Source organism: Phoca vitulina, unplaced genomic scaffold (assembly GCF_004348235.1).
Source record: "Phoca vitulina isolate PV1807 unplaced genomic scaffold, GSC_HSeal_1.0 scaffold18, whole genome shotgun sequence".
NCBI lineage: Eukaryota > Metazoa > Chordata > Mammalia > Carnivora > Phocidae > Phoca > Phoca vitulina.
The window spans coordinates 13,532,222-13,555,250 of record NW_022589721.1 but is presented as its reverse complement, the minus strand read 5'-3'; the positions used below and the strand labels follow the sequence as shown (position 1 = coordinate 13,555,250).

The 23,029-nt window shown below is 36.6% G+C and overlaps 1 protein-coding gene across 1 annotated transcript in view; it reads right to left on the bottom strand.

Annotated features, from left to right (window-relative positions):
• Window positions 1–16,577, bottom strand: part of SLC30A8 (solute carrier family 30 member 8) — a 33,269-nt gene extending 16,692 nt beyond the window's left edge. Inside the window, exons 1-2 of the mRNA XM_032416042.1 lie at window positions 16,507–16,577; window positions 6,630–6,829 (exon numbers count right to left, since the gene is read on the bottom strand). Coding sequence (XP_032271933.1) covers window positions 6,630–6,829; window positions 16,507–16,577 — 271 coding nt within the window. The remainder of the gene's footprint in view (window positions 1–6,629; window positions 6,830–16,506) is intronic.
• Window positions 16,578–23,029: the final 6,452 nt, after the last annotated feature.

The following is a 23,029-nucleotide window of genomic DNA, read 5'->3' as shown; positions in this document are numbered from 1 at the left end:
CATACCGACTGGAATGAAAAAAGCAAATATCTCTCTGACAACATTGGCCTGTGTCCCATTACTGGATGACACCACTCTCTGCTATTAATTCCTATTTTTTAAAATCCTTTAACTATCTTTGAATAGCATTATTATGCTATATAATCCTATATAGTAGTATATTAATAATAATAATGTATCATAATAGCATACTATAAAAACAAAATTATACTATCAAAAACTCAATGCATGGAGTTATTACTTAACAAGTATTTAAAACACGCCAGTTTGCATAGGTGTGTTTGGACACTTCTCTAGGAGAAGTTCTGTACTCTGAGGTACTTACTATCTTCCCCAGCCCGCTCCCAGCCCTGTTTTCCTGTCTAGCAACCTCCTGCGTCCTCCATCTGTGCTTCATATTCTAAATAGTCCTCCTTCAGGATGTCTCTCTCTGACCGTTCTCAGTTGCTTCCAGCAGTGGCCATCCTTGAGCTGATTTTTGTGAGCTCTCAGTATCTATATGTCTGTCTTTTTAAATAGGGATACACGTTTACATATGCATGGTAAGGCCTTTCCATAATTAGGAATTTTCACAAGCCATCAGAAAGACTCCCAATTCAACAGGTTCAAAGGCCCCTTGACAGTAGACACACTAATGCACACAGCCTTCTTTAATTCCTTCCACCAATCTGCTCTGTGGCCAATTCTCTTTCGAAACACAGCCCTTTGACCTGGTTCTCCCCTGTTCTAAATGTCAGTTATTCTGGAAGGCCTCCAGATTTAATCCAGATTCTCCAGTCAAGCCTCATGGTCTTTCTTGAACCCCAGCTACCATTCTAGTTCTATTCTGCACTTGTTCTGTTTTATCTTACATCACTGACTTTGGTAGATCTTTCAGAGGTCCAGTTGTAAGTCATAAATGCCTAACCCAAACTGGCTTCAACAACAACAACAAAATGATAATTTACTGGCCCAAACAACTGAGAACAAACCAGGGTGGGATTGGATCAAGTGCAGCCTAATCCTAAGGTTCAAAAAACGTTTCGGGGGCTCTGCTCTGTCTCTAACTATTGCTATTTATTGTCTTACTGAAGACAGACTACCTCACCCTTAGCAAGAAGGGTTGGACTTGGGAAGCTCCAGGTTTATATCATTTCAGCAGAGTATTTGTGGAGGATAGCAAGCTTCCCCCCTCCCCGCCCCGCCCAGCCTCTCTATGAAAAAGACCCAGAAACTGAATAATCTTGCTTGGCGTCTCATGCCCAGCCTTGCCTCTGAGCATGAGTTTCTTGGTCCAGGAGGACCAGAACTGCAGCCAGCACAGAGTAGGAGGAAGATTCTGGAACAGGCAATCCTTGACCACTATAAACAGTGGCCCCCAAATGTAGCTACACATCAAGAATCACTTGAATTTCTTTCTAAGAATACAGATTTCCTGTCCTATTGCCGACCCACCCACTTAAAATCTTTCCAAGCAAGGCTAATATTTGGTACCTCCTGGACCACAGGAGTTATCAGGTGCTGCTCATCAGGGCCCTCCCTCTGGAAGGCCTTTTTCATCTCCCTCTTAGCCATCTTTCGATTCCTGCACAAACTTTAAGGCCTGTCTCAAATCCCATACCCTGTATGAGGACCTCCCGGATTCCCAAAAGTGACCTGAGAATAAGAATCGCTTTCTCTGACCTGGTCAAGAATGGCTTTAGGTGAGGTCTGGTTGGGGTCTTGAATGATGATCAGGGTTTTGATGAGTGCAGGGAATGAGGAGAGGCATTTTCCATTCAAATAAAAAGACATAAGCAAAAGCTACAGAGACTTTAAGATACAATGTTATTTTGCACGGGATGGATTAACAGCTGAAACAGAAGAGTCATGTTGTGACAAGTAAAAGAAAGAGATTGATAGTCGGTTTGGCAGCCAGATGATGGAATGACTTGAAAGTCAAATTTTCCAGAATGCCAGAAAGTTCGAATACACTGATCTCTTTTCACTTGGGGTAGGCCAGTGAGCCCAAGCACAGAGGGGGCCCCTGAACCACCCTCTCCCTGCTACAGCACGCTCGTGGGTCTACCCCAGTACTCAGTAAAGTGCCCTGTGCTTGCCGTGATGGGGGAAACGTTGTGAAACACTGAACTAGGCAAAGAGGAACCATTGAAGAATTCTGAAGACAGATTTAACATGATGAGAGCAATGTTTTAGGGAAATCAGTTCAAAATCAATGCAGCTCAACTTCAAAATGAGTCTGTCAGTATCCATTTAATTCCTGTACTGACAACATCACTTTCTTCTGGCTCTAAACTGAAGCCAGATTAGAACTTATAGACTAATTAATGATTAAGAATGAGAGGGAAGAGGGACATTGATTGGCTCACTCCAAGTGAATAGTTTTTCATCCCCCCTCCCCTAAAAATATAAGTTATCTTGAAGCAACATGACCGGGCATAGGAAAGGTACAAGGAGAAAAGTGAGTTTTATGAATGGGACACCGTCTCATTTCAGACTGTTGATTAGACATCAGCTGGGGAGAAGATGCCCTCTGTTCTCAGCATCTACATGGATTCTGGGGAAAGCAGAGGAAGAAAGTAGTGGAGAAAACAAGCCAGTTTATGCATCTTGCTGAGCTGCGTTTGCATGCACTGGTGCCCGTGCTTTATCTGGAGGGCTATGAATTTCCAGAACATCACCTTTTTAAGCCACATTTTGAATAGGTTCTGTTTTTTAAATTTTCCATTTTATCCATCTCTTACATGAGCAATAGAATACTGTCCACGATCTTATGAATTTAACTAATAAAAAGACATATACATCTGGCATAAGTGTCAGTGGACTTTCCAAGTGAATTTTCAAATTGGAACTACTCAAAGTAAATTCCTTGCAACTTCATCAAGCTATTAAGTCGGTTCCTTCAAAAGACTTACCCTGGTATGGTATCAGGTATTTTTATAATCTTGGACTGGAAAATTATTTGTCAACCCTGGATTTTTCTTGGACTGGATGAGTCTAAGTTCTTTTCCAGTTTTCAAAAGGTATAAAAGTCTGAGTGGATATATAGGCTATAAGACTCCAGAGGTTTAAGAAATCAATTAATTCCGATTGTTAGCTTTGATAGTGCAAAACCAAACCAAGCCAAAACAAAACAAAACAAAACAAAGACAAAAACATAGAAGGTTCTGTTTTCCTGAACATGGGCCCCTGGATTCAGACTGCCTTCCTCCAGTCTTGGATTATTATTAATTTAGCCCACCTTTTGGGTAACAAAAAATGAAGCCAAAATATTGGTAAGAGTGTAACAGGTAATTGTGGTAATGGAGTAATAGTAGCTTATGAGACTGTATGCCAGGTAGTTCCTAGTGTTCTTTTTTTTTATTTTGGGGGTAGAAATAATAAATAAGATACATTGCATATCAAAACTTTTAGACTAAGTTCATAGTTAAACATAATTTTATCATTAATAAAAAGAAAGGATAAAAATAATCAGAGAAGGATATAACTCAAGATATTAAAATATGCAATAAGATTACAACCCTGAAGAAAGATGGAGGAAGCAACAAATATTTTTAAAGCCAAAACTGTGAATTAAAAACAGATGAAAAATTTAGATAATAATATATTCAATATGTATATATATACACACATATAAATAATGTAAATAAACTAGACATCTACCAAGTTAAATGAAGGAAAAGAAAATATATAAACAATATTAAAATGAGAAAGTAGCTAGAATAAAGAAGAGAATATTAATATGAAACTGTCATGTTCCAATGTATGAAAATAAATTGGAAAATTTCAATGAGATGGCTGACTTTGGAAAAACATAAATGACCAAAATTTACTAGAGAAGTAGAAATTTTGAGTACATCAAAAAATGAGGAAGAAGCTAATAAATATATTTTTAAAATTGTTTCCAAGAATGTCTCCAAAGCTAGACAATTTGCCAGGGATCTGTTTTTAAAAAGGAAGATATAATTACAGAGTTATATAAATCATTTCCATTTTTTTTTTTAAAAAAGAGGTATCATTAAGACTAAACTTTTCATTTTAATATGCATAACTCTAATTCAAAAACTTAGGAAAATAGCTCCAAACAGAAACTATCAATTTCAATTATCAATAAAGATAAAAAATCCTAGTGAAAATATGAGTGACCCAGATTGAGCAGTGCATTGAAAGAATGGTCCACCACAGTGAATTTGAGAGGCACAGCTTAGGAACATGAGCCCCTGAATTCAGACTGCCTGCCCACTTACAAGTACTCAAATAAAGTACTTTTTGCATTTCAGGTTCCTCATCTATATAGTGCAACTAATTATAAGAGGACCTACCTCTCAGGGATTTCGACAGGATTAAGTAAGGTAACATAATGACAAGCACTCATCACAGTTCCTGGCACATAATAAGCATTAAGTAGATATCAGTTATTATTATCAGAATGCCAGAAATGCAAAGACTGTATTATATTTGGAAATCTCTGAATATGAAACACATCAACAATGTGTCAAAATAATTTTAACGGAGTATGTTTAAAGGAAAATATACTTGATAAAAATCAACAAGTATCCTTAATTATTTGTTAATCATTTAAGAACTAGGGGAAAAAACCCACTTCATTCATAGAATGAAAATACTTTACCTCTCAGGAAACATTTCACTTAAATAGTTGAACAGAAGATTTGATTTAGCATAAAGTATTATTTAACATGATAAAAATATGAAACATACAGAAGAGATATAATTATTGAAAAAGAAGAGAAATATGTTTTTTGCACGAGAGTGTTATCTCCTAGGAGGGGGGAGGATGGATGAGAGAGGAACAAAGAAAATGGGTTGAGATACATTTAGAACGAAAATACTGCAAATACACTGATTAGTATAAAATGAATATGCAAAATGGAAAACATTCGAGAATACCAAAAGTAACCACCTAGAAAAGAGGACGTGCAAAAAGGAAGACCCCACTCACCTCTGGAAAGAATAAACCAAACACATCTAAATAACCTTGGCAAGAAATAGTCTGCCCCTGTATTAAAACAAATAAGCTAACTAACTAAAATCACAAAACAAATGAGAGATGTAGAGTATTTGGATAAATGGAGAGACATACCATATTCCTAGAGGAGAAAACTGAGTATTTTAAAGAGATTTGTGTTTCCAAATTAACTTACATACCAGTAAAATCATAATCTGATTTTGGAGAGAACTGAACACAATGGTTCTCATGTATTAGAATAATAAACAGAAATAAATGGATTTTTCCTTTTTTCTGTTAAACAAGGAATAATGAGGAAAGAACAACAGATATTATAACATATAAATCTATGTTAATTAAATATGTTACTAGTAACAGAGAAGAACAATACAGATCAATGAAACACCTTAGAACCAAACCCTTATTCTTTTATAAAATATTGATAAATGATTAAAGAAACATCAAAAATCAATGGAAGGAATAATTAATTATTCCAGAAATAATGCTGAAAACTGTTAGTTACTTAGAAAAAGAATTTTTAGTCCTTAGAGCATATCTAATCCCACACTGATTTAAAATTAAATGCAAAAAATTGAACAACAAAATGATATTTATTTTCTCAGTAGATAGGGACCAAAGCACTAAAATAGTGAAAGAGCAATAAAAGAAGTTAGCTCAAAATGGAATGTTTGGTACAATTACATATATAAAATTTAAAACTTTTCTACATCAAACCAAAAATTAAAAAGTAAACAATAAACTGAATAAGTACTTATAACAAATATAAAAAGTTCAATATCCTAACTATATAAAGAGCTCCCAGAGATCAATATAGAACATTATAAATTATCTAAAAAACAAATGAGCAGGAGACATTAAGAGGCAAGCAGGAAATGCATCAACAAAGGGAAATATAGATTACTAATAAGCATGCAAAAATATTCTAACAGTAACAAAAAAATGAATAATAAAATAAAGCATATTAACCTATACATTAACAAAGATTTTTAAAAGATTAAAATAAGTTCTGGTAAAGATTTGGAGAATTATTCTTACATACAGCAGGCAGACATATGAATTGTTTTAAACTTTCTGGATAGCAGTTTGGCAATATGCATCAAGAAGCAATAAAAATATTTATGTCCTTCAGTCAGTTTTTCCACTGTTAGGAATCTCTTTCAAGGGATTAACCAGAGAGGCAGCGAGACTCTTATTCATGAGTGTTCACTGCAGCATTGTCCACAGCAGGAAAAAAAAAACAAAAAACCTCCCTAAATTTCTAACAATAGGGAGATGGTTATGTAAATCACAGTGGAGCATATTATAGAATATTATTCAGGCATAAAAATGTTTTTGAAGAGTATTTGATGGCATGGTCAAAAGCATTCAGTATGCTCTCAGTTATGTTAAAAAAAGTTATGTTAAAAATAACTATTGAGTTATGAATAGAAAAATATATTGTACAAAAATACTCCACAATGTTATTAGAGGTTATTACTCAAATGGGGGATGGTGATGAATTTTATTTTGTTTCCTAGTATTTTCCACCTTATCTATAATGAGCATATTGTTACTCAGTACTTATAAAAAATATGAAATCTTTCTTTCAAAGGAGAACTTCTATAACCCTTCTGCAGTGATGTGGGGTTTTGTAATCAGAGAAGTCTCTTTAAGTAATACTCACCCACGACCTCTGCAATCATGAAAACGAAGCATATTCCCGAAGCAGCACAGAGTTTCCACTTGGCATAGACTTGCTCGTTTGCTCTGTTCTCTGTGGCCTTGGAGTTGTTGTGGCAGTGATAGATGGCTCCTGACTCCAGCTCCTCTGGCTTCTCTCCAGGACATTGATCTTTATTCAAGGATTTCTGCTGGAGTTCCACACTATGGATGAGTTTGACAGAAGCAAGAAGTGAGCATGGTTGCAAATACCTCACTGACAGCCCTGCCCATTCTCAGAACTGATAGTAGGACATCTGCTAACTAGCCGGCAAGTTGCTGTTCACAGCTCCTTCCACAAGAAATATCAAGTGTAAGGAACAAGCAAGAAATTTCCTTCTGAATTCTCAACTGTTGAAGGTTTTGCTTTTATTCAGTCAAGGTCTTATTCAGTCTCTACCAGCAGTGATTAAGAGATGTCAAAGGAAGAGGAGAAGGGAAGCAGATACACTTTGATGCATTTCCTTCCAAATTACTGCACTTTGAAAAGATTTTGGACCCTGTGTTACAAATTTAAAGGGGGGAGGCAGGGCAATGTTGGATATGTGCGTAGGAGTCAGCTTGATGATTCAAATACTCACTATTAAATGCCAAAACTCTTCCTTTCTTCTCCACAGCAACACTGTTAATAGATCATAGCACTTTCTCCTGCTGAGTCCATGTGGACTCTCAGAAACCCTCTTAACACAGCTTTGCAGACAATCTGTCTCAATCTATCAAAGCTGTATTGGGAGTCAAACGTGCTTATACTTCCTGAAGCAGGCAGCACCTATTAGTTCCTCTCAAATAGAAAGCATTATTTAGAGCCATGTATAGGGCTCTAGAATTTCATAGATGAAAAGATTGTAGATAACATTCAGTCCAATCCCATAGTTTCTTAGCTGAAGTAATCAAGGTTCAGAGAGGTTAAGTAATGGCCTGAGGCCAAATAACCAGGAAACAGCGGAACTGGGATTCTAAACCTAGTGTTTTTTCCACTGGGCTCCACCCCACTTCCCTACCTAAACTTCGATACACCTGAAACCAATCTCTACTGATGCCAATATCAATATCCACGGATCTTGAGCCGATCAGATTTTCATTTTTTTAATAAACTTATTAGAAGACATTAATAAGATTCTTAGAATTAGGAACTTAGCATTCATGACTTTGAAGGGTATAAGAAGAAAAATAAATTCACCTCCACTTGAAGAGCTAGTTCATTTGTCTTATCCCCATCTGGAATTAAAGGTCTGAAGGTTTTGGTTTAGATGATGGTAATTATTATGACCCTACTTACCATTATATTTGGGTTTTTCCCGAATAAACTAAAGTACATATTCATTACAAAAAGTCTAGAATTACAGAAAAGCACAAAGAAAAGGGAAAAATCACTGGTAACCTTACCTCCAAAAGACAACTGTTACTGATATTTTGTTGTTTAGATTTGTGATATATAAACACACTTTTTTTTACATAATCAGAGTCCATAATTAATTAGGGTGTTTTTGGTTACAAGTACTGAAAACAAAGCTCATGCTATTAAATGGGAATTATTGGTTCTGCAACTGAAAGCATCTAGATGTATCAGGCTTTAACCTGATTTAGGAAGACACCAGAGGCATTGCTCTGCATTCTCAAGTACACTTTAACCGCAGGCTGGTTTCCCTCATGGTAGTGGAATGGTTGCCCAAGGTAATCACAGTTGTGCACCTGCCTTTTCTTATACAGGCAGAGAGAGTGTCCATTCTCAAATCCTAAACAAGAGTCTTGAGTCGCATGCTGATTTGGCCAAATGAGAACCAACCTTTATAGCCAGAGGAATATGGATGGGCTAATTGGCTTAGACCTTGTTATAATCAGAATGGCTAAACCCTACCATGCTGACTCCTGGAGCTGAGATTGGGGTAGATGCTACCCAAATCTTATGGCTGCAACTCTGTGGGGAAGGGCTGGAATGGGTTATGGATGAAATGACAGTGTCACCATAGGATCCTACCAAAGATACAGCTTTGGAACCTGATTCTTAGCTATATGTATTGTTGACGTTTTCTCAATTTATTAAATACTCTACACTATTATTTTTAACATATAGAGAGCACTGTATTTAATATAAATATGTCATACATAATGAACTGATTTCCAATTATTAAACAATTCATTCTTTTCCAATTATTTGCTCATATAAATGAGGCTGTTGATCTTTATAGTTAATCTTTACTCAGTATATTATTATCTTCTTAAAATGTAACCCTAAAAGGGGAATTGTCTGGTCAAGAGGTATCTGCATTTTTAAGGATTTTGGTATATATCGCCAAATTGACTTTGGAATGTTTGCACTGATGATATTAATAACACTCAGGATTTTGAACATACCCTGATAATAAAAAATATATCATGTAGCAGTGTGGATCACCAATGGCCATCAACTCAGGAGCCTGAGAACTAAAAATAAAGCATGATAGAGGTTTCCTCTTCCTTTGTGCTGAGAAGGCAACATGAGCAAGACAGGGTCACTGATCATTCTGGCACTGTTCATATGGCCACTGATTTGCTGAAGTCATAGGAAGATTTGCTTTATTTTATGTTTTTCATGAATCTTGTGGCCAGAGAAAACCAGGTGGTAAGTGACCAGGAGAAAGAACTTATTCTGGAGCAGTGCAGAAGTCAAAGGCAGGAATCCTACTAAGGGCACAGCCTCCAGGGCAATGCCACAAGAAGAAAAGAAACCTGCCAGAAACCTGGCCAATTTTTACCTTTGAATACTGCTTTATTGTCCTAGACTCTAAGATTAACCAATATGGATATACTTTGAGCTGAGATTGCTCCTTGAAATACTAAGCAGGAGATCCAAAGGTGGGCTTCAGAGGCTCCATTGAAATTGGATGCAATGTGTTCATATATGTGTTTGTGTGTGTTTTATGGGGGGATGCAAGAGCCCACAGTCTTCACTGGGCTCCTAAAAGTGTCTGTAATCCCCCCAAAACTTAAAAACCAAAATTAACGTACATTTCTCATTACCTCATTAGAGCAAAGTGGTCTGGGTACCTATAGATGCAGAATAGGCTCTTACTCTAAAAAATGATGTGAATCCTGAGAATTTTAAGAAGGTTATAAAAAGCAAATGCTATGATGCATCAAAAAATGAATCATGAATAAATCTCCATAGATTCCCATGAATTCAAAGATGGTTGAAGTTCTGAAGAATAGGAATAATAGGCCAGAGCAGAGGAAGTTACTGTAGCATCAAAGAAAAAAAGGGGGAATAACAGGAGAAATAGGGAAATATTCAAAATTTTTCTTGCAATAGCCTACAACTTTGAGTTTATTTCTTAAAATACTAATTAAAGAATGGAGCTTTGTTTTGTGATCTTGGAGAAGTTTTTTTTTTTTTCTTTTGTATTTTATTTTTGTTTGATGGTAGAAGTTAAACCACTTTGTTTCTGTGTCTCTAAAGTAGAGCTGGTAAAACTTTCACCCTCTTATTTCATATGTTGACTACATAAAATCACTTCTATTTTGCGCTTTCACATCACTTCTCCCAAGAACCTCAAATCACTATTCCTATGAGAAGAGGAGATGAAAGCTTAGGTCCCACTATGTATATCCCAATACCTCACGTATTCATTCATTCAACAAATTTGTACTGCATCCCTGCAATGTGCCTACACTTTCAGAGATGCTAATTGATCCATGGTCTTTAAGACTAAGTTCCTGACCTCAGAAGCTTATATCTTAGCAGAGGGAGACAAACAGTAAGCCAGCCGGTAGTCACAGAGGCTGTGTAGTATGATGGTCAGTGATCAGGGAGTAAAGGTGGGACTACTTCAAAGAGAGCGGTAATGGGAGGCACCTCTGTAGAGATATCTCTACAGTGAGTTAAAGGATAATGGGAGTAGACCTACATGAAAGAGAAACATCACAAGTGGAGGGTATTGCTGGTCCAAAGGCAAAAAGGCAAGAAAGAGCCTATCCTGTCAAAAGCTAGCCTTGACAGAAAGGGAACTACGTAGGTGGCCACTGTGGGATGAAGAAAGTGATATTGGATGACATCAGAGAAGCAGGCAGAAGTTAGATCATGCAGAACTCTGTGAACCATTAAAAAGGGTTTCCTTTTCTTCAAAGTCTGCAAGAAGGAAGTTGGAAAGTTTTAAGCAGGGAAGTAACATAATGTGGTTCACATTTCTAAAATGCTCACTTCAGGTGATGCTTGGAAGGCTTGAGCATAAAGAGGCAAAACATGGAGACCATTTAGGAGGTGGCTGAAGCAGAGATGCTGGCAATTTGGACCAGTGCAGTGACAAGGAAAAGGGGAAAAAGTAGCCGTATTTGAGGGATGTTTGGGAGGTAGAATCAATGGGACTTACTAACCAATAGCATTATTTAGAGGGGAATGAGGGAAGGTTGGGACTCGAGGATTCCTCATGGATTTCTGGTTACAACAGCTAGGTGGAGGTCATGCCAGTTTCTGAAATGGGCTGAGTAGATGATAGTACAGGGAGGAAGCTGAGAATTTGGGCTCTGACATCCCATTGCTAAGTCAAATCCCAGCTTTACCACTCAGTAATGTATGACTGTAAGAAAACAACTTAACCACTCTGTGCCTCAATTTCCTCACCTGCGAAATGGGGATAATGATGACACCTCTCTCACAGAGTAGCTTTGAGATTTTAGCTAGTTCATATGAACACTTCAGAGTGTGTTTGGAACAAGATAAATACACAAAAAATGTGAATTTTTAAGTTAGTCTACCATTTTCACATTACATGATTATCATTGTTCTTCAGAAACAATAAAGTTGTACTGTGAAATAACTTAAAGCTAGGGGCACCTGGGTGGCTCAATCAGTTAAGCATGGGACTCTTGGTGTTGGCCTCTTGGTTTCTACTCAGGTCATGATCTCATGGTCCTGGGATCGAGCCGCAGTAGGGCTCTGCTATGTAGAAATGGTGACAATGGGCATCCCTGTCTTGTTCCTGATATTAAGGGAAAGCTTTCAGGCCTTTACCACTAAGTTTAATGTTAGCTTCATGTTTTCCATAGAAAACTTTTTATCAGGTTGAAAAAGTTCCCTTCTATTTCTTGTTTGGTGAATGTCACCATAATGAAAGGCTGTTGTTTTGTTGAATGCTTTTTCTGCATCTAATGAGATAATCATGTGGTGGGTTTTGTCCTTTATTTTATTAATGTGGTGTATTCCTTTGATTGTATTTCAAATGTTAAATGAAGTATGCATTACTGGGATAAATTTGACTTCACCGTAGTTCATAATTTTTTTTTATCTTGCTGTGTTCAGTTTGTTAGTATTGGGTGGAGGGATTTTTGAATCTGTATATATAAGGCATATTGACTTATAGTTTTATTTTCTTGTGATATCTTCTTGTTTTGCTATCAGTGGAATGTTAAAATATAGGATGAGTTGGAAAATGTTCAATCCTTTTTATTTTTTGGAAAAATTTGTGAAGAACTGGTATTAATTCTACTTTATATGTTTGGTAAAAACCACCAGTGAAGACATCTGGGTTTGGGATTTTCTTTGCATGAAGTTTCCTTAGTACTAAGTCAATCTTTTTACTTCTTATAGATCCACTAAGATTTTCTGTTTTCTCTTGAGTTAGTTTGGTAGTTTGTATCTTTCTATAACTTTAGTATTTCATCTAATATTATATATATATATATATATATATATATATATATATATATATATATATGTATGTTATGTATGCAATTTATCTTTACATCAGTTAAGAGAAGAAAGGAGAGTAAATATGCCATCTTTTATAATTACCTTTATCTTTACTGATGCTATTTGGTTTTTGTGCCTTGATTCAAGTTAATGTCTGGTGTCATTTATTTTCAGCCTGAAAATTTTCCTTTGCTAGTGCTTGAAAAGTGAGTCTGCTAGCAAAAAAATTTTCTCAGTTTTTGCTCACCTGGGAATGTCTTCATTTCACCTTCATTTTAGAAGATAGTTTTGCTGGATATAAGATGATTGGTTGACAGTTCTTTTTTTTTTCTTTTAGCTCTTTGAATATGTCATTCCACTGCCTTCCAGGTCCTTTTATTCTGCTAGAAGTCAGGTGGTAATCTTACTGAGATGCTCTTGAACATGATGAATCTTTTTCTCTCTTGATGCTTTCAAGATTTTTTTCTGTTTTGCTTTCAGTATTTTCGCTATGATATGTCAGAGAGTAGATCTGTTTTCCTTGATTCTTCTTAGAGTCTGTTGACCCATTGTAGATGTGTAGATTAATATTGTCACCAAATTTTGGAAAATTCTAACCATTATTTCTTTGAATATTTCTCTCCTCCTTTTTCTCCTCTCCTTCTGGTACTCCCATTATGCGTGTGTTAGGACATTCAATGATGTGCCACATTTCTTTGAGGTTCTGTTACTTTTTCCTTGTTTTTTTCTCTGTGTGCTTTATGTTGCATATCTGTTGATCTATCTTCAAGTTCACTGATTCTTCTGTCAGTTCATATCTACTGCTGAGCTCCTTTAACAAATTTTTTATTCTACTTAATGTACTTTCAACTTCAGAATTTCCATTTATCTCTTTTTTATATAATTTCTATCTCTTAACTGACATTATTTGATGAGACACTGCCATCATACCTCTCTTTAATTTTTTAAACATGATTTCATTTAAGTCTTTAATCATATTTATAATGACTACTCTGAAATCTCTGAATGCTAAGTCCAACACCTGGGCTCTTTTAAAGGCAGTTTCTATTACCTGCTCTTTTTACTATGTATGTGTTATTTTTTGCTGTTTCTTTGCAGGTCTTATAATATTTAGCCTAAAATTGGATGTTTTAGATAATACATGGTAGCAGTTCTGGATATTGATCCCCTATGAGCCTGTTCTTACTGATGTTTACTTGTTTGCTCTATTATTTGTTTGGGAATGGCTTGTCTAATTAAGTGGAATCTCTTTCCTCTGATGTCTCCTACATGTGCAACTTCTGTTATTATTCCCAAGAGGGTGAAGCCTTAGTATACACAGAGTCATCTTTACCTCCTCCACCCCAGCCCAGGGATACTGATCATTTTAATCATGTTTGCTTTGATTGTCTCTTTCCATGGTCTCACTGTTAAGCTTCTGGCTGTTCTGCCTAAATGGGTATCACATCCAACTATTGACCAATTTAATCACTTATTGATTACTCTACTGTCTTAACAATGCCCTAAGGCATAAATTGCTCCACAATCTGATCCAATTAAAGCTGGACCTTATGTTAGTCTGCTCAAGCTGCTATAACAAAATATCACAGACTGGGTAACTTAAACAACAGAAATTTATTTTCTCATGGTTCTGGAGGCTGAATGTCCAGATTAAGGTGCTGGAAAATTCAGTTTCTGGCAAAAGCTCTCTTCCTGGTCTATAGATGGCCGCTTTTCTATATCCTCACACGGTGGAGAGAGATCTCTGGTGTCTCTTCCTCTTCTATGGGGACACCAGTTCTACCATATCAGGGCTCCATCCTGATGACTTCATTTAACCTTAATCACCTCTTTTAAAGGTCCTATCTCCAGCACAGTCACATAAGAGTTTGGGCTTCCAAATATGAATTTGGGAGGGGGGGACACAAATATTCAGCCCATAGCAGGCTCCTTTAAGGGGGAAAATATTTGAGGTCATGAGAAGAATGAAGACTAACCAAAAGCTAGTACAAAGCCCCCAGACATGTGACTAAAGCCATCTTGGAACTTTTGGCACAGCCCAGACACCAGCAGAATGCAGCCCCATGAACAAACCTCACTGACCCATGAATTGTGAATAATAAAATGATTGCTGTTTAAGCTACTACATTCTGAGACTAGTTTGTAGCCCAGCAGTAGATAAATGAAATACTCCTTTCGTGGAATTAGAGAATAAAGATTCCTTCAGGTTAAGTTTCTCAATAGCTAGTAACAATTTAAATTGAAAGCTGATTATAAGTAGAAAGAGAGAAGGAAGGAGAAAAGAGAAGGACTATCAGAGGGCAAAGTTGTCTGGGAAAGAGAGACAGAAGAAAATCCATGAGAAAGGAGATCAGAGAAGATGATAAAAGGAAGCAAATAAGTGAGGAAATCAAGGTCCATGTGACCTCAAGGAGAAATAGGTTAAGGATTCAGGAGGCCACAAGGTGAAAGTGTGTGTGCAGGAGAGGTGGAAGAGGAGGAAGCATGCACTAAATTCACGAACAGGAGGCATGGGTTCAGATCCCAACTCTGCCATAATTAGACAGCTGACTTTAAGAAAGGCACTTCTCTTTGGCATTCAGGTTCCTAACTGGTAAAATGAGGGATCAGCATAAATCATCTCGCCAAGATTTAACTGTTTTTATATGAAAAGAAAATAAAAATGAGTTTGATAGTTTCTATCATCACCATAACCTGAAAACCATACCCATTTAGGAAATGAAAGAGACCTATAACTCTATATGGTTAGCTTTATTTGTGTAACAGAGTTAATGGTCTATTTTAATGAGAAGGCAAATAGTGTTATTTTAATAATGTAGAGATGCTCTATTAAGAGTGTCTATAGTAAAAACAATTCTTTGTCTAAAATTTCTGCCTGACCTAACATGAGGTTTTGTTATTTATGGTCTTAATAAATCACATCTAATATTATTTTCTAAGAAAAATAATTGTTATAATGTGAGATAATAGATGTGCTAGATTCTATCATATATTTTTAAAGCAAAATTATAAAGATCCTATTAAAAATGTCCCTTTACAGTTGTTCAAACATTTGATGCTATCAAACACAATGTTGCTACTCTTTCAGAATATGAATTTGGTTCCATGAAACAAACAGACATTACACATACTATTAATGGGTATGTGTTCTCTTAAGTTCTGCTCCTACATGAAATCATTTCAGATTTCCATTCATTCATCTGTACGTACTAAGCATGTTTCTCTTTGCTCCTCATTCAGACTGAATTCCCCAAACATACAAAACTCTTATTCTTATATGTCTCTGTTTTTACCAGGCAATTATCTCAGTCTGGAAAATGTCCCCCCACTTGTATTTTCTATGGAATTTTCCTAACCTTACTCTAACTCCTTTTCATTTTTCACTTCTTATTCTATCACTTCTGCAATGCTTTCTCTGACCCCTAAAGTCTGGCTAAGGCCTAGGTTCCTTTGAGATCTTCTCATTAAACACCTCCAGAATGACACTTCTATGCTATTTTGTAATTGCCTATTTTCTGTGTGCATTCCACATTAGACTCAAAGTTTCAAGAGGACAGAGATCTGAAAGTAAGCATGTTTTCTTCCTGTTATATATCCGAGCGTGTTCAATCAATAGTAGTTCAATAAGGGGAAGATAAATGAATGTGGTACTGTGCATGTGGTATTGTGGAGATAGTAAGCGGACTAGAACTATGTAGGACATTAAACTCAGCTATATTCATTATAGTTGTGTACATTTGACTATGGTATTTTATGATTAAGAAAACAGCAGTTGGTTTAAAGATTGATGTAACCCCAATTCTGTCACAATGTTGAAAAGCCTTAATTTTTTTCTAAATATAATTTAATAAAATGTATTTAGAACTTTAAAAATGGGAATAATTGAGGAAAAGAAACGTAAACAGATTAGATCATATATGCCTGTTTCCTGGAAGATAAACTACAGATGAAAAATATATTAATAAAATGTATCCTTTGTGCACTTAGGATATTTAAGGAATCAAATCCTGCATTTTTCAGGATATGAATTATACAGGTCAGTCAACAGCTTATCAGATTTTACAAAATACCCCTGAGTTGCACAGCAAAAGTTTCCAATTTTGAAGAAGTAGGATCTAACGATTTATTGAATAGTCAAGACACAGAAAGTCGTGAAGCAGAAACAGGTGTCTGTTACCTGTCTAGGGTGAAGGCATACATCTTGGTGGCTCTGTCATTCACAAGGTAAGTTCTTTCAAGAAACTCCATGGTGGTCAGGATGAGAGCTTCTGCTGTTGTTTGTGGTTGTTGGGTTGTTGTGGCTTCTGCTGTTTACCTCACTGCTCAGTTTGGGAAGCAAAGCAGCATTATAATCATTCACATACTTTCCAAAGAAAAAAATAAAAAGGCTTCTGTGATTTAGAATAACAAGCCTCCTACATCAAGGTTCTTGGTAGGTCTGCTAAAATTACAGCCTCCTCGGACGATCACCTGGTCTCATTCTCTTACCCACAGAAACTCCTTTCCTACAGAGACCTGTAGGAAGGATCAGGTGAAGCGAGAGAGAGAGAGAGAGAGAGAGAGAGTGTGTGTGTGTGTGTGTGTGTGTGTGTGCTTCCGATGCTATCTGATTCCACTGTTTCCTGAGAGGTAGAGGAGCTCAAGGGTTTCCTGCTAATTGCTGATGTAGATGTTTGGTCTTCAGAACACACCTGGGTGAGCTGCAGACACCCTTCTGGGCACTAGTCTCATGATTTCCCTTTCTTTTCCTTTCATTTTTTTTTGCGGGGGGATCTCTCTCTCAACCTAAAAACATTTCTCCTGAGATTTAGTTCTAAGATGACCTCTAAGCACTGTCAGGATTTACTTTCTCCTCTCCCAGGGCCATTTTGGGATTTCACTACTGAAGGGAGGACATGGGTCATTAGTTGCTGAAGTCTGTAATCTGAAACAGTTCCTGGTGTGGCAGCTTTGAAGCCCTTTTGACAGGCAGGAAAAGGGCAGACTCAGCTTCTAAATAAATTACAGCCCTCAGTCATACCTAAAAGAACTGGAATGATCTGTCTTCTCCCTGGCTAGGGTATCCTCTGCTGAGGATAAAAGACTCACCCAAGGAAACTCTATCAGGAAAACAAATCACAATTCAGGAATGGCATCTTCTGAGTTGATCCCAAGGGACATTCAACCCCCAAGCTCCTAGGAATTCACATTTTATTTCATTATAAAGCATTTTCCTTTCCAAATAAGAGAAGGGACTATAGCCCTTTATGGTAGGCATTTGTGGGGAGGCCAAAGAGCATCCAAGACCTGTACAGATGCACATGGGGGATTGGGGAGTACAGACTGGAGAAGAAGCCATAAATCTCCAACTACTGAGTACTCATTTCCTTCTCCTTCTGTCAACATTCACTTCCTAGTGGGAAAACTCAGAGTAGTGTAGTCCTGGAATAGCCCAGTTGCCCAGCATCTTGGGAATCTGCCCATAGTACTGAGCCGAAGTCTGCCACAATGGCCTAATAGGAGAGATACTGCGTCTGAAGAAGAAAATGGGATTCAATGGCAATTTCAGTAACAGTGAGAGGAGAAGTCACCTTTGGCTAACAGTGAGAGCATCAGGTGTCCTATGACATCTGCAGTGAAGCTGTACCTCATGTTTAAGATTTCAAACAGCCTCATCCATAACATAAGTTCTAAGATCTTTCCATATGACTCCATTGCCTAAACCAATCGTTAACTTGGTTGTGACTGATGGAAATCAGAGAAATGGCTCTGGGAGGCCCTTGCAGGAGAAATTCTGGGTCTAGAGTTACTAGAATAATCCAAAGCATTTCCTTCTCATATATCCTTACTCTTAACTTTGCAAAATAATAGGTTATTCTGTGGATGCAAAGTAGGAAACCAGAAAAGAATTACTAATCCATCTTTGTGACATGTTGCAACACTTTGCAGCTTGAATCATTTGTGAATTGTTTCTAGTACATAGGAGAGAAATAGAATTCAAGTGAATGAATGTCAAAAAGGGAATTAGGCTGAAATCCATTAAGGATAAGTGCAAAGAAGAGAAGATAAGCAAAATTCAAATGCAGGAAAAAGAATATATAGCTGTAGCTATCAACAGGAAAAAAACAATCTGGAAGTTTGAGATCTGCATCATGAGTTTTGTCACTAACACATATATAGATGCGCAGAAATATTTACATCTGTTCATGATTCTGTGAGCACAGAGATACATACTAGGTTGTCAATGTGAATTGCCTGTGAGGCAAGAAGAGAGTGAGGATATATGGGAAGTGTAGGGAAGGACTGATACAGAAGAGGGTGAGGTGGAGATGAGAAAAGAGGGAATGGGGAACCCAGCAAAGAAGAAGAAAAACATGTATTCTGTGACCTCTGCTATTTATTTATAAGTTGAAATATATAAAATTGCCATTTTTATAGACCTAATACAGTCTAAAATCAGCAATTTCCTATGATTTACTTAAATATATGTGCACGCATATATACAAACCTATAAAATGTGTATGTGTACATGTGTGATCATTTAAAAATAAAAAATATGCATTTTTAAAAGTATTAAGAAATTACTTTCATCAAATTTTTGTGAATTTCCAAGTGCTACTCTTGGAAATAACTACTCTAGTATAAACCAAAACTTCTGGTGTAAGTAGCGTAAGAGTAGCAAAGAGTAGATTACAGCAAATAAAACTTTTATGTTAAAAAAGTAAGTTTTGCTTGTATAAATTTAAATGTAGATAAATTATGATTAAGAATTGCCTGCATGTCACATTGTGTGAAATATTCACCTGTTGATAACTTTGTCAACTTATAAACTCATTTTAACTACACCATCATCCCCCTCCCCCCAGTATTCTGTCAGTACAATGTCTATGAAGAATTTCCCATCCTCTCTGACTAACCTTTGGCCCACTCTGGCTTGCACCGCCCACCAAGGACCAATGGGCCTAATCAGACTGGCAAAATTCACAAAATATACATTTGGAAAGCAACACAGATCAAAAAAAGAAAATCCTTTCTCTTTTTGACAGTCGGTTTTGGTGGGCATTATGCTGCTTTTTCCAGTTTCCAAGGCAACCAGATTCTAAACCGTCCTGAATTACAGGTTGTCCTCTCCTCCCACTCACCATCACAAGCTTGTAGAAACTGAAGGGGCAAAATGCAATTTATTAACAGTTACCTCTGGGAATAAATATCCTGTCAGCCATAAGAACATCACTGACATGACCAAAGAACTGGTTCAGCTTCCCAGTGCTAGCTGTTGTTGGCAACAATTTCTTAATAGGATTTTACAAACATTAACTAATACTCATGCAAAAATAATTTACACAGGTGTCTTACACATCATTTGATATTTTACTTGCAGAAAGTGTGTGTTTGGAAAACCACCATGATCATCCCTAGACACTAAAGTACTGAGTTCTCAAGATCTGCATTCCCCAAATTTAAACTCATACTTCAGAAACACTTCATATTGCCATTGTTTGCATGTAACTGTCTTTTTAAAAAAGACATGAAAGTGTGCTTGTTTTAAAATAATAATGTGGATTTTCATTCTGTTTGGCTATTTCTTGTTTGTGTGGAGAGGCAGTGTAGTAAAGTGGCTTAGTGCATGGGCTTTCAAATCAGAGAGACTTGATTTCAGTTTCTGGTTTGACCATTTCCTCACATGTGTGACCTTCAACAAGTTAACCTGGCCTCTGTGGTTTTCAATTTCTCATCTGTAAAACGGTGCATTAATGGAGTCCCTCTCTACAGAGTGCTTGTGAAGAGTAAAAGAGATAATGTGTATAAAAGTTTTAGCCTAGCATCTGGCTTATAATCAGTGTTACATAGAAGTGAGTTGCTATGGATTTGGCCATGTCTAAGTAAAATGTCCTGGCTATCTCAGAGACATTGGCCCCAGTCTTAGCAGAAGGCTAAGAATTACCCATGATGGAAGAATCCATCAAGGAAGTAGAAGTTATTGCAAAGAAGACCTGGGGACTTAAACCCGCCGTCAGTCAGCTATATGACTTCAGGTAAATCCCTGAAGCTCCCTAGGCCCAATGTTCTCAAATAATCTGTGATTTGTGATTTCTCAAATGGATTTTTGCCTGCCTCATTCTACTCGCTTAGCAGTTGAGTGCCATTCAGAATGTGTCCTCCATAAAGAGGACAAGACAGGAAGGAAATGAGAACTCAATCAGTATAATCACCTGCTGAAGATTCTGGACTTCTGTAGTCCCACACAGACTATAAAGATATTATTTCTAAGCTCAGTGGCATTTCCTTAGTAAGGTGGTTTTGTGGTTATTACTACAGTGTGAGTTTTTCAAAAGTTCCATCCAAGAATGTGAAAACAAAGACATTGAAAATTTAATTGGATTGTATTTTAAAGAACGTTGTGAAAATTTCATTTTAATCTAAAGTAAACATGTATAAAACACAAACCATTTCCTGATATTTCATACTTTATGTGAGAATGGACTGAGCCATCTGAGTTTTATTTTCTCCTTGATAAACTGGTCCTATATAACTCTTTCTTTTGCCATTTTTTTTAAAAAAAGATTGAGCTATAGAAATGTTTCAGTGCAAATGCAATTTATATTTGTTGACAAAAACTTGATAAAATATTGATACTAAAACAATAAAAATACTTTATTAAGCCTGATTGATGCAAATAAATAATACAAAAATAAACTAGCACTGTTTTGGTAGGGGGGAATATTGGGACTAGGTGGTTAAAATGTTTATGAAGTGTATATTTTATTGATTAGTCTCTATGTCCCACAATTCCTTTCACAAGCACTCTGCAAACTTAAATTAATTAACCCTTAAATGCACTCTCCAAGAAAGATATGGTTGACTTAGTCTTACAAACTCTAAAGTAGTTATCTGCTGGCTTCACATTCTTACAACTATATATGTCTCTCTTCTTTACTTTTTTTTTTACTTTGACAAGCAAGAGAGGGTTCTAAGGATCCAAGCCATGATTTTTAAGGCATTAGAATAAGAAATGTATAAGAAAGAACAAGAAAAGAAAAATTATGATTATTTCAAAGCATTTGATAAAACACAACATCTATTTATGATTAAAACTTCTAAAAAATGTGGACATAGAGAGACTGCATCTCAACATAATAAAGACCATATATAATAAGCCCATTAGTGGTGAAAACCTGAAAGCGATTCCTTTAAAATCAGGAACAAGACAAGTATGCTCATGTTGCCACTTTTATTCAACATAGTATTGGAAGTCCTCACCAGAGCAATCAGGCAAGAAAAAGAAATAAAAGGCATTTACATTATAAAGGAAGAAGTAAAACTGTCACTATTTACAGAGGACATGATATTATATATAGAAAATCCTAAAGACTCCATCAAAAAACTGTTAGAACTGGGGCACCTGTGTGGCTAAGTCGGTTAAGAGTCTGCCTTCAGGGGCACCTGGGTGGCTCAGTCGGTTAAGCGGTTAAGCATCTGCCTTCGGCTCAGGTCATGATCCCAGGGTCCTGGGATCGAGCCCCGCATTGGGCTCCCTGCTCAGTGGAGGTCTACTTCTTCCTCTCCTTCCCGCTCATGCTCTCTCTCGCTGTCTCTATCTCTCTCTCTCTCAAAAAAAAAAAAAAAGAGTCTGCCTTCAGCTCAGGTCATGATCTCAGGGTCCTGGGATCAAGCCCTGCATCAGGCTCTCTGCTCAGCTGGGAGTCTGCTTCTCCCTCTCACTCTCCCTCTGTCCTCGCTCTCTCTCTCTTTCTCAAATAAATAATCTTTTTAAAAAACTGTTAGAACTAATAAATTCAATAAAGTTGTAGAATACAGAATCACAACACAAAAATCTGTTGATTCCTGTATACCAATAATGAACTATCAGAAAAATAAATTTAAAAAACAATCCTATTTACAATTGCATCAACAAGAATAAAATACCTAGAAGTAAATTTAACCAAGGAGGTGGAAGACCAGTATATTGAAAACTCTAACACATTAATGAAAGAAATTGAAGAAGACACAAATAAATGAAAAAATATTCCATGCTCATGGATTTGAAGAGTTAATATTGCTAAAATGTCCATACCACCCACTGCAATCTATTCAACACAATCCCTATCAAAATTCTAATGGCATTTTTCACAGGAATGGAACAAAAAATCCTAAAATTTGTATGGAACCATTAAATACTCCAGGTAGCCAAAGCCATCTTGAGAAAGAAGAACAAAGCTGGAGGCATCACATTCATCTAATAGAGATTAGACTCTATCTAATATAGATTTCAAGCTGCATTATAAATCTATAGTAATTAAAACAGTGTGGTATTGGCATACAAACAGACACATAGATGAGTAGAACAGAATAGAGAGTCCAGAATTAAACCTACACATACATGTCAGTTAATTTACAACAAAGGAGCCAAGAACATACAGTGGAGAAAAGACAGTCTCTTCAATTAATGGTGCAGAGAAAACTGGACAGCCACATGCAAAAGAATGAAACTGGACCACTATCTGACATGATACACAAAATTAACTCAAAATAGATTACAAACTTGCACAAAAGACCTAAAGCCATAAAACTCCTAGAAGAACACAGAGCCCTTAAGCTCCTTGCCATAGGTATTGGTGATGATTTTTTGAATCTGACACCAAAACAAAAGTAATAAAAGTAAAAATAAACAAGTGAGACTACATCAAACTTAAAACCTACTGCACAGCAAAGAAAACCAT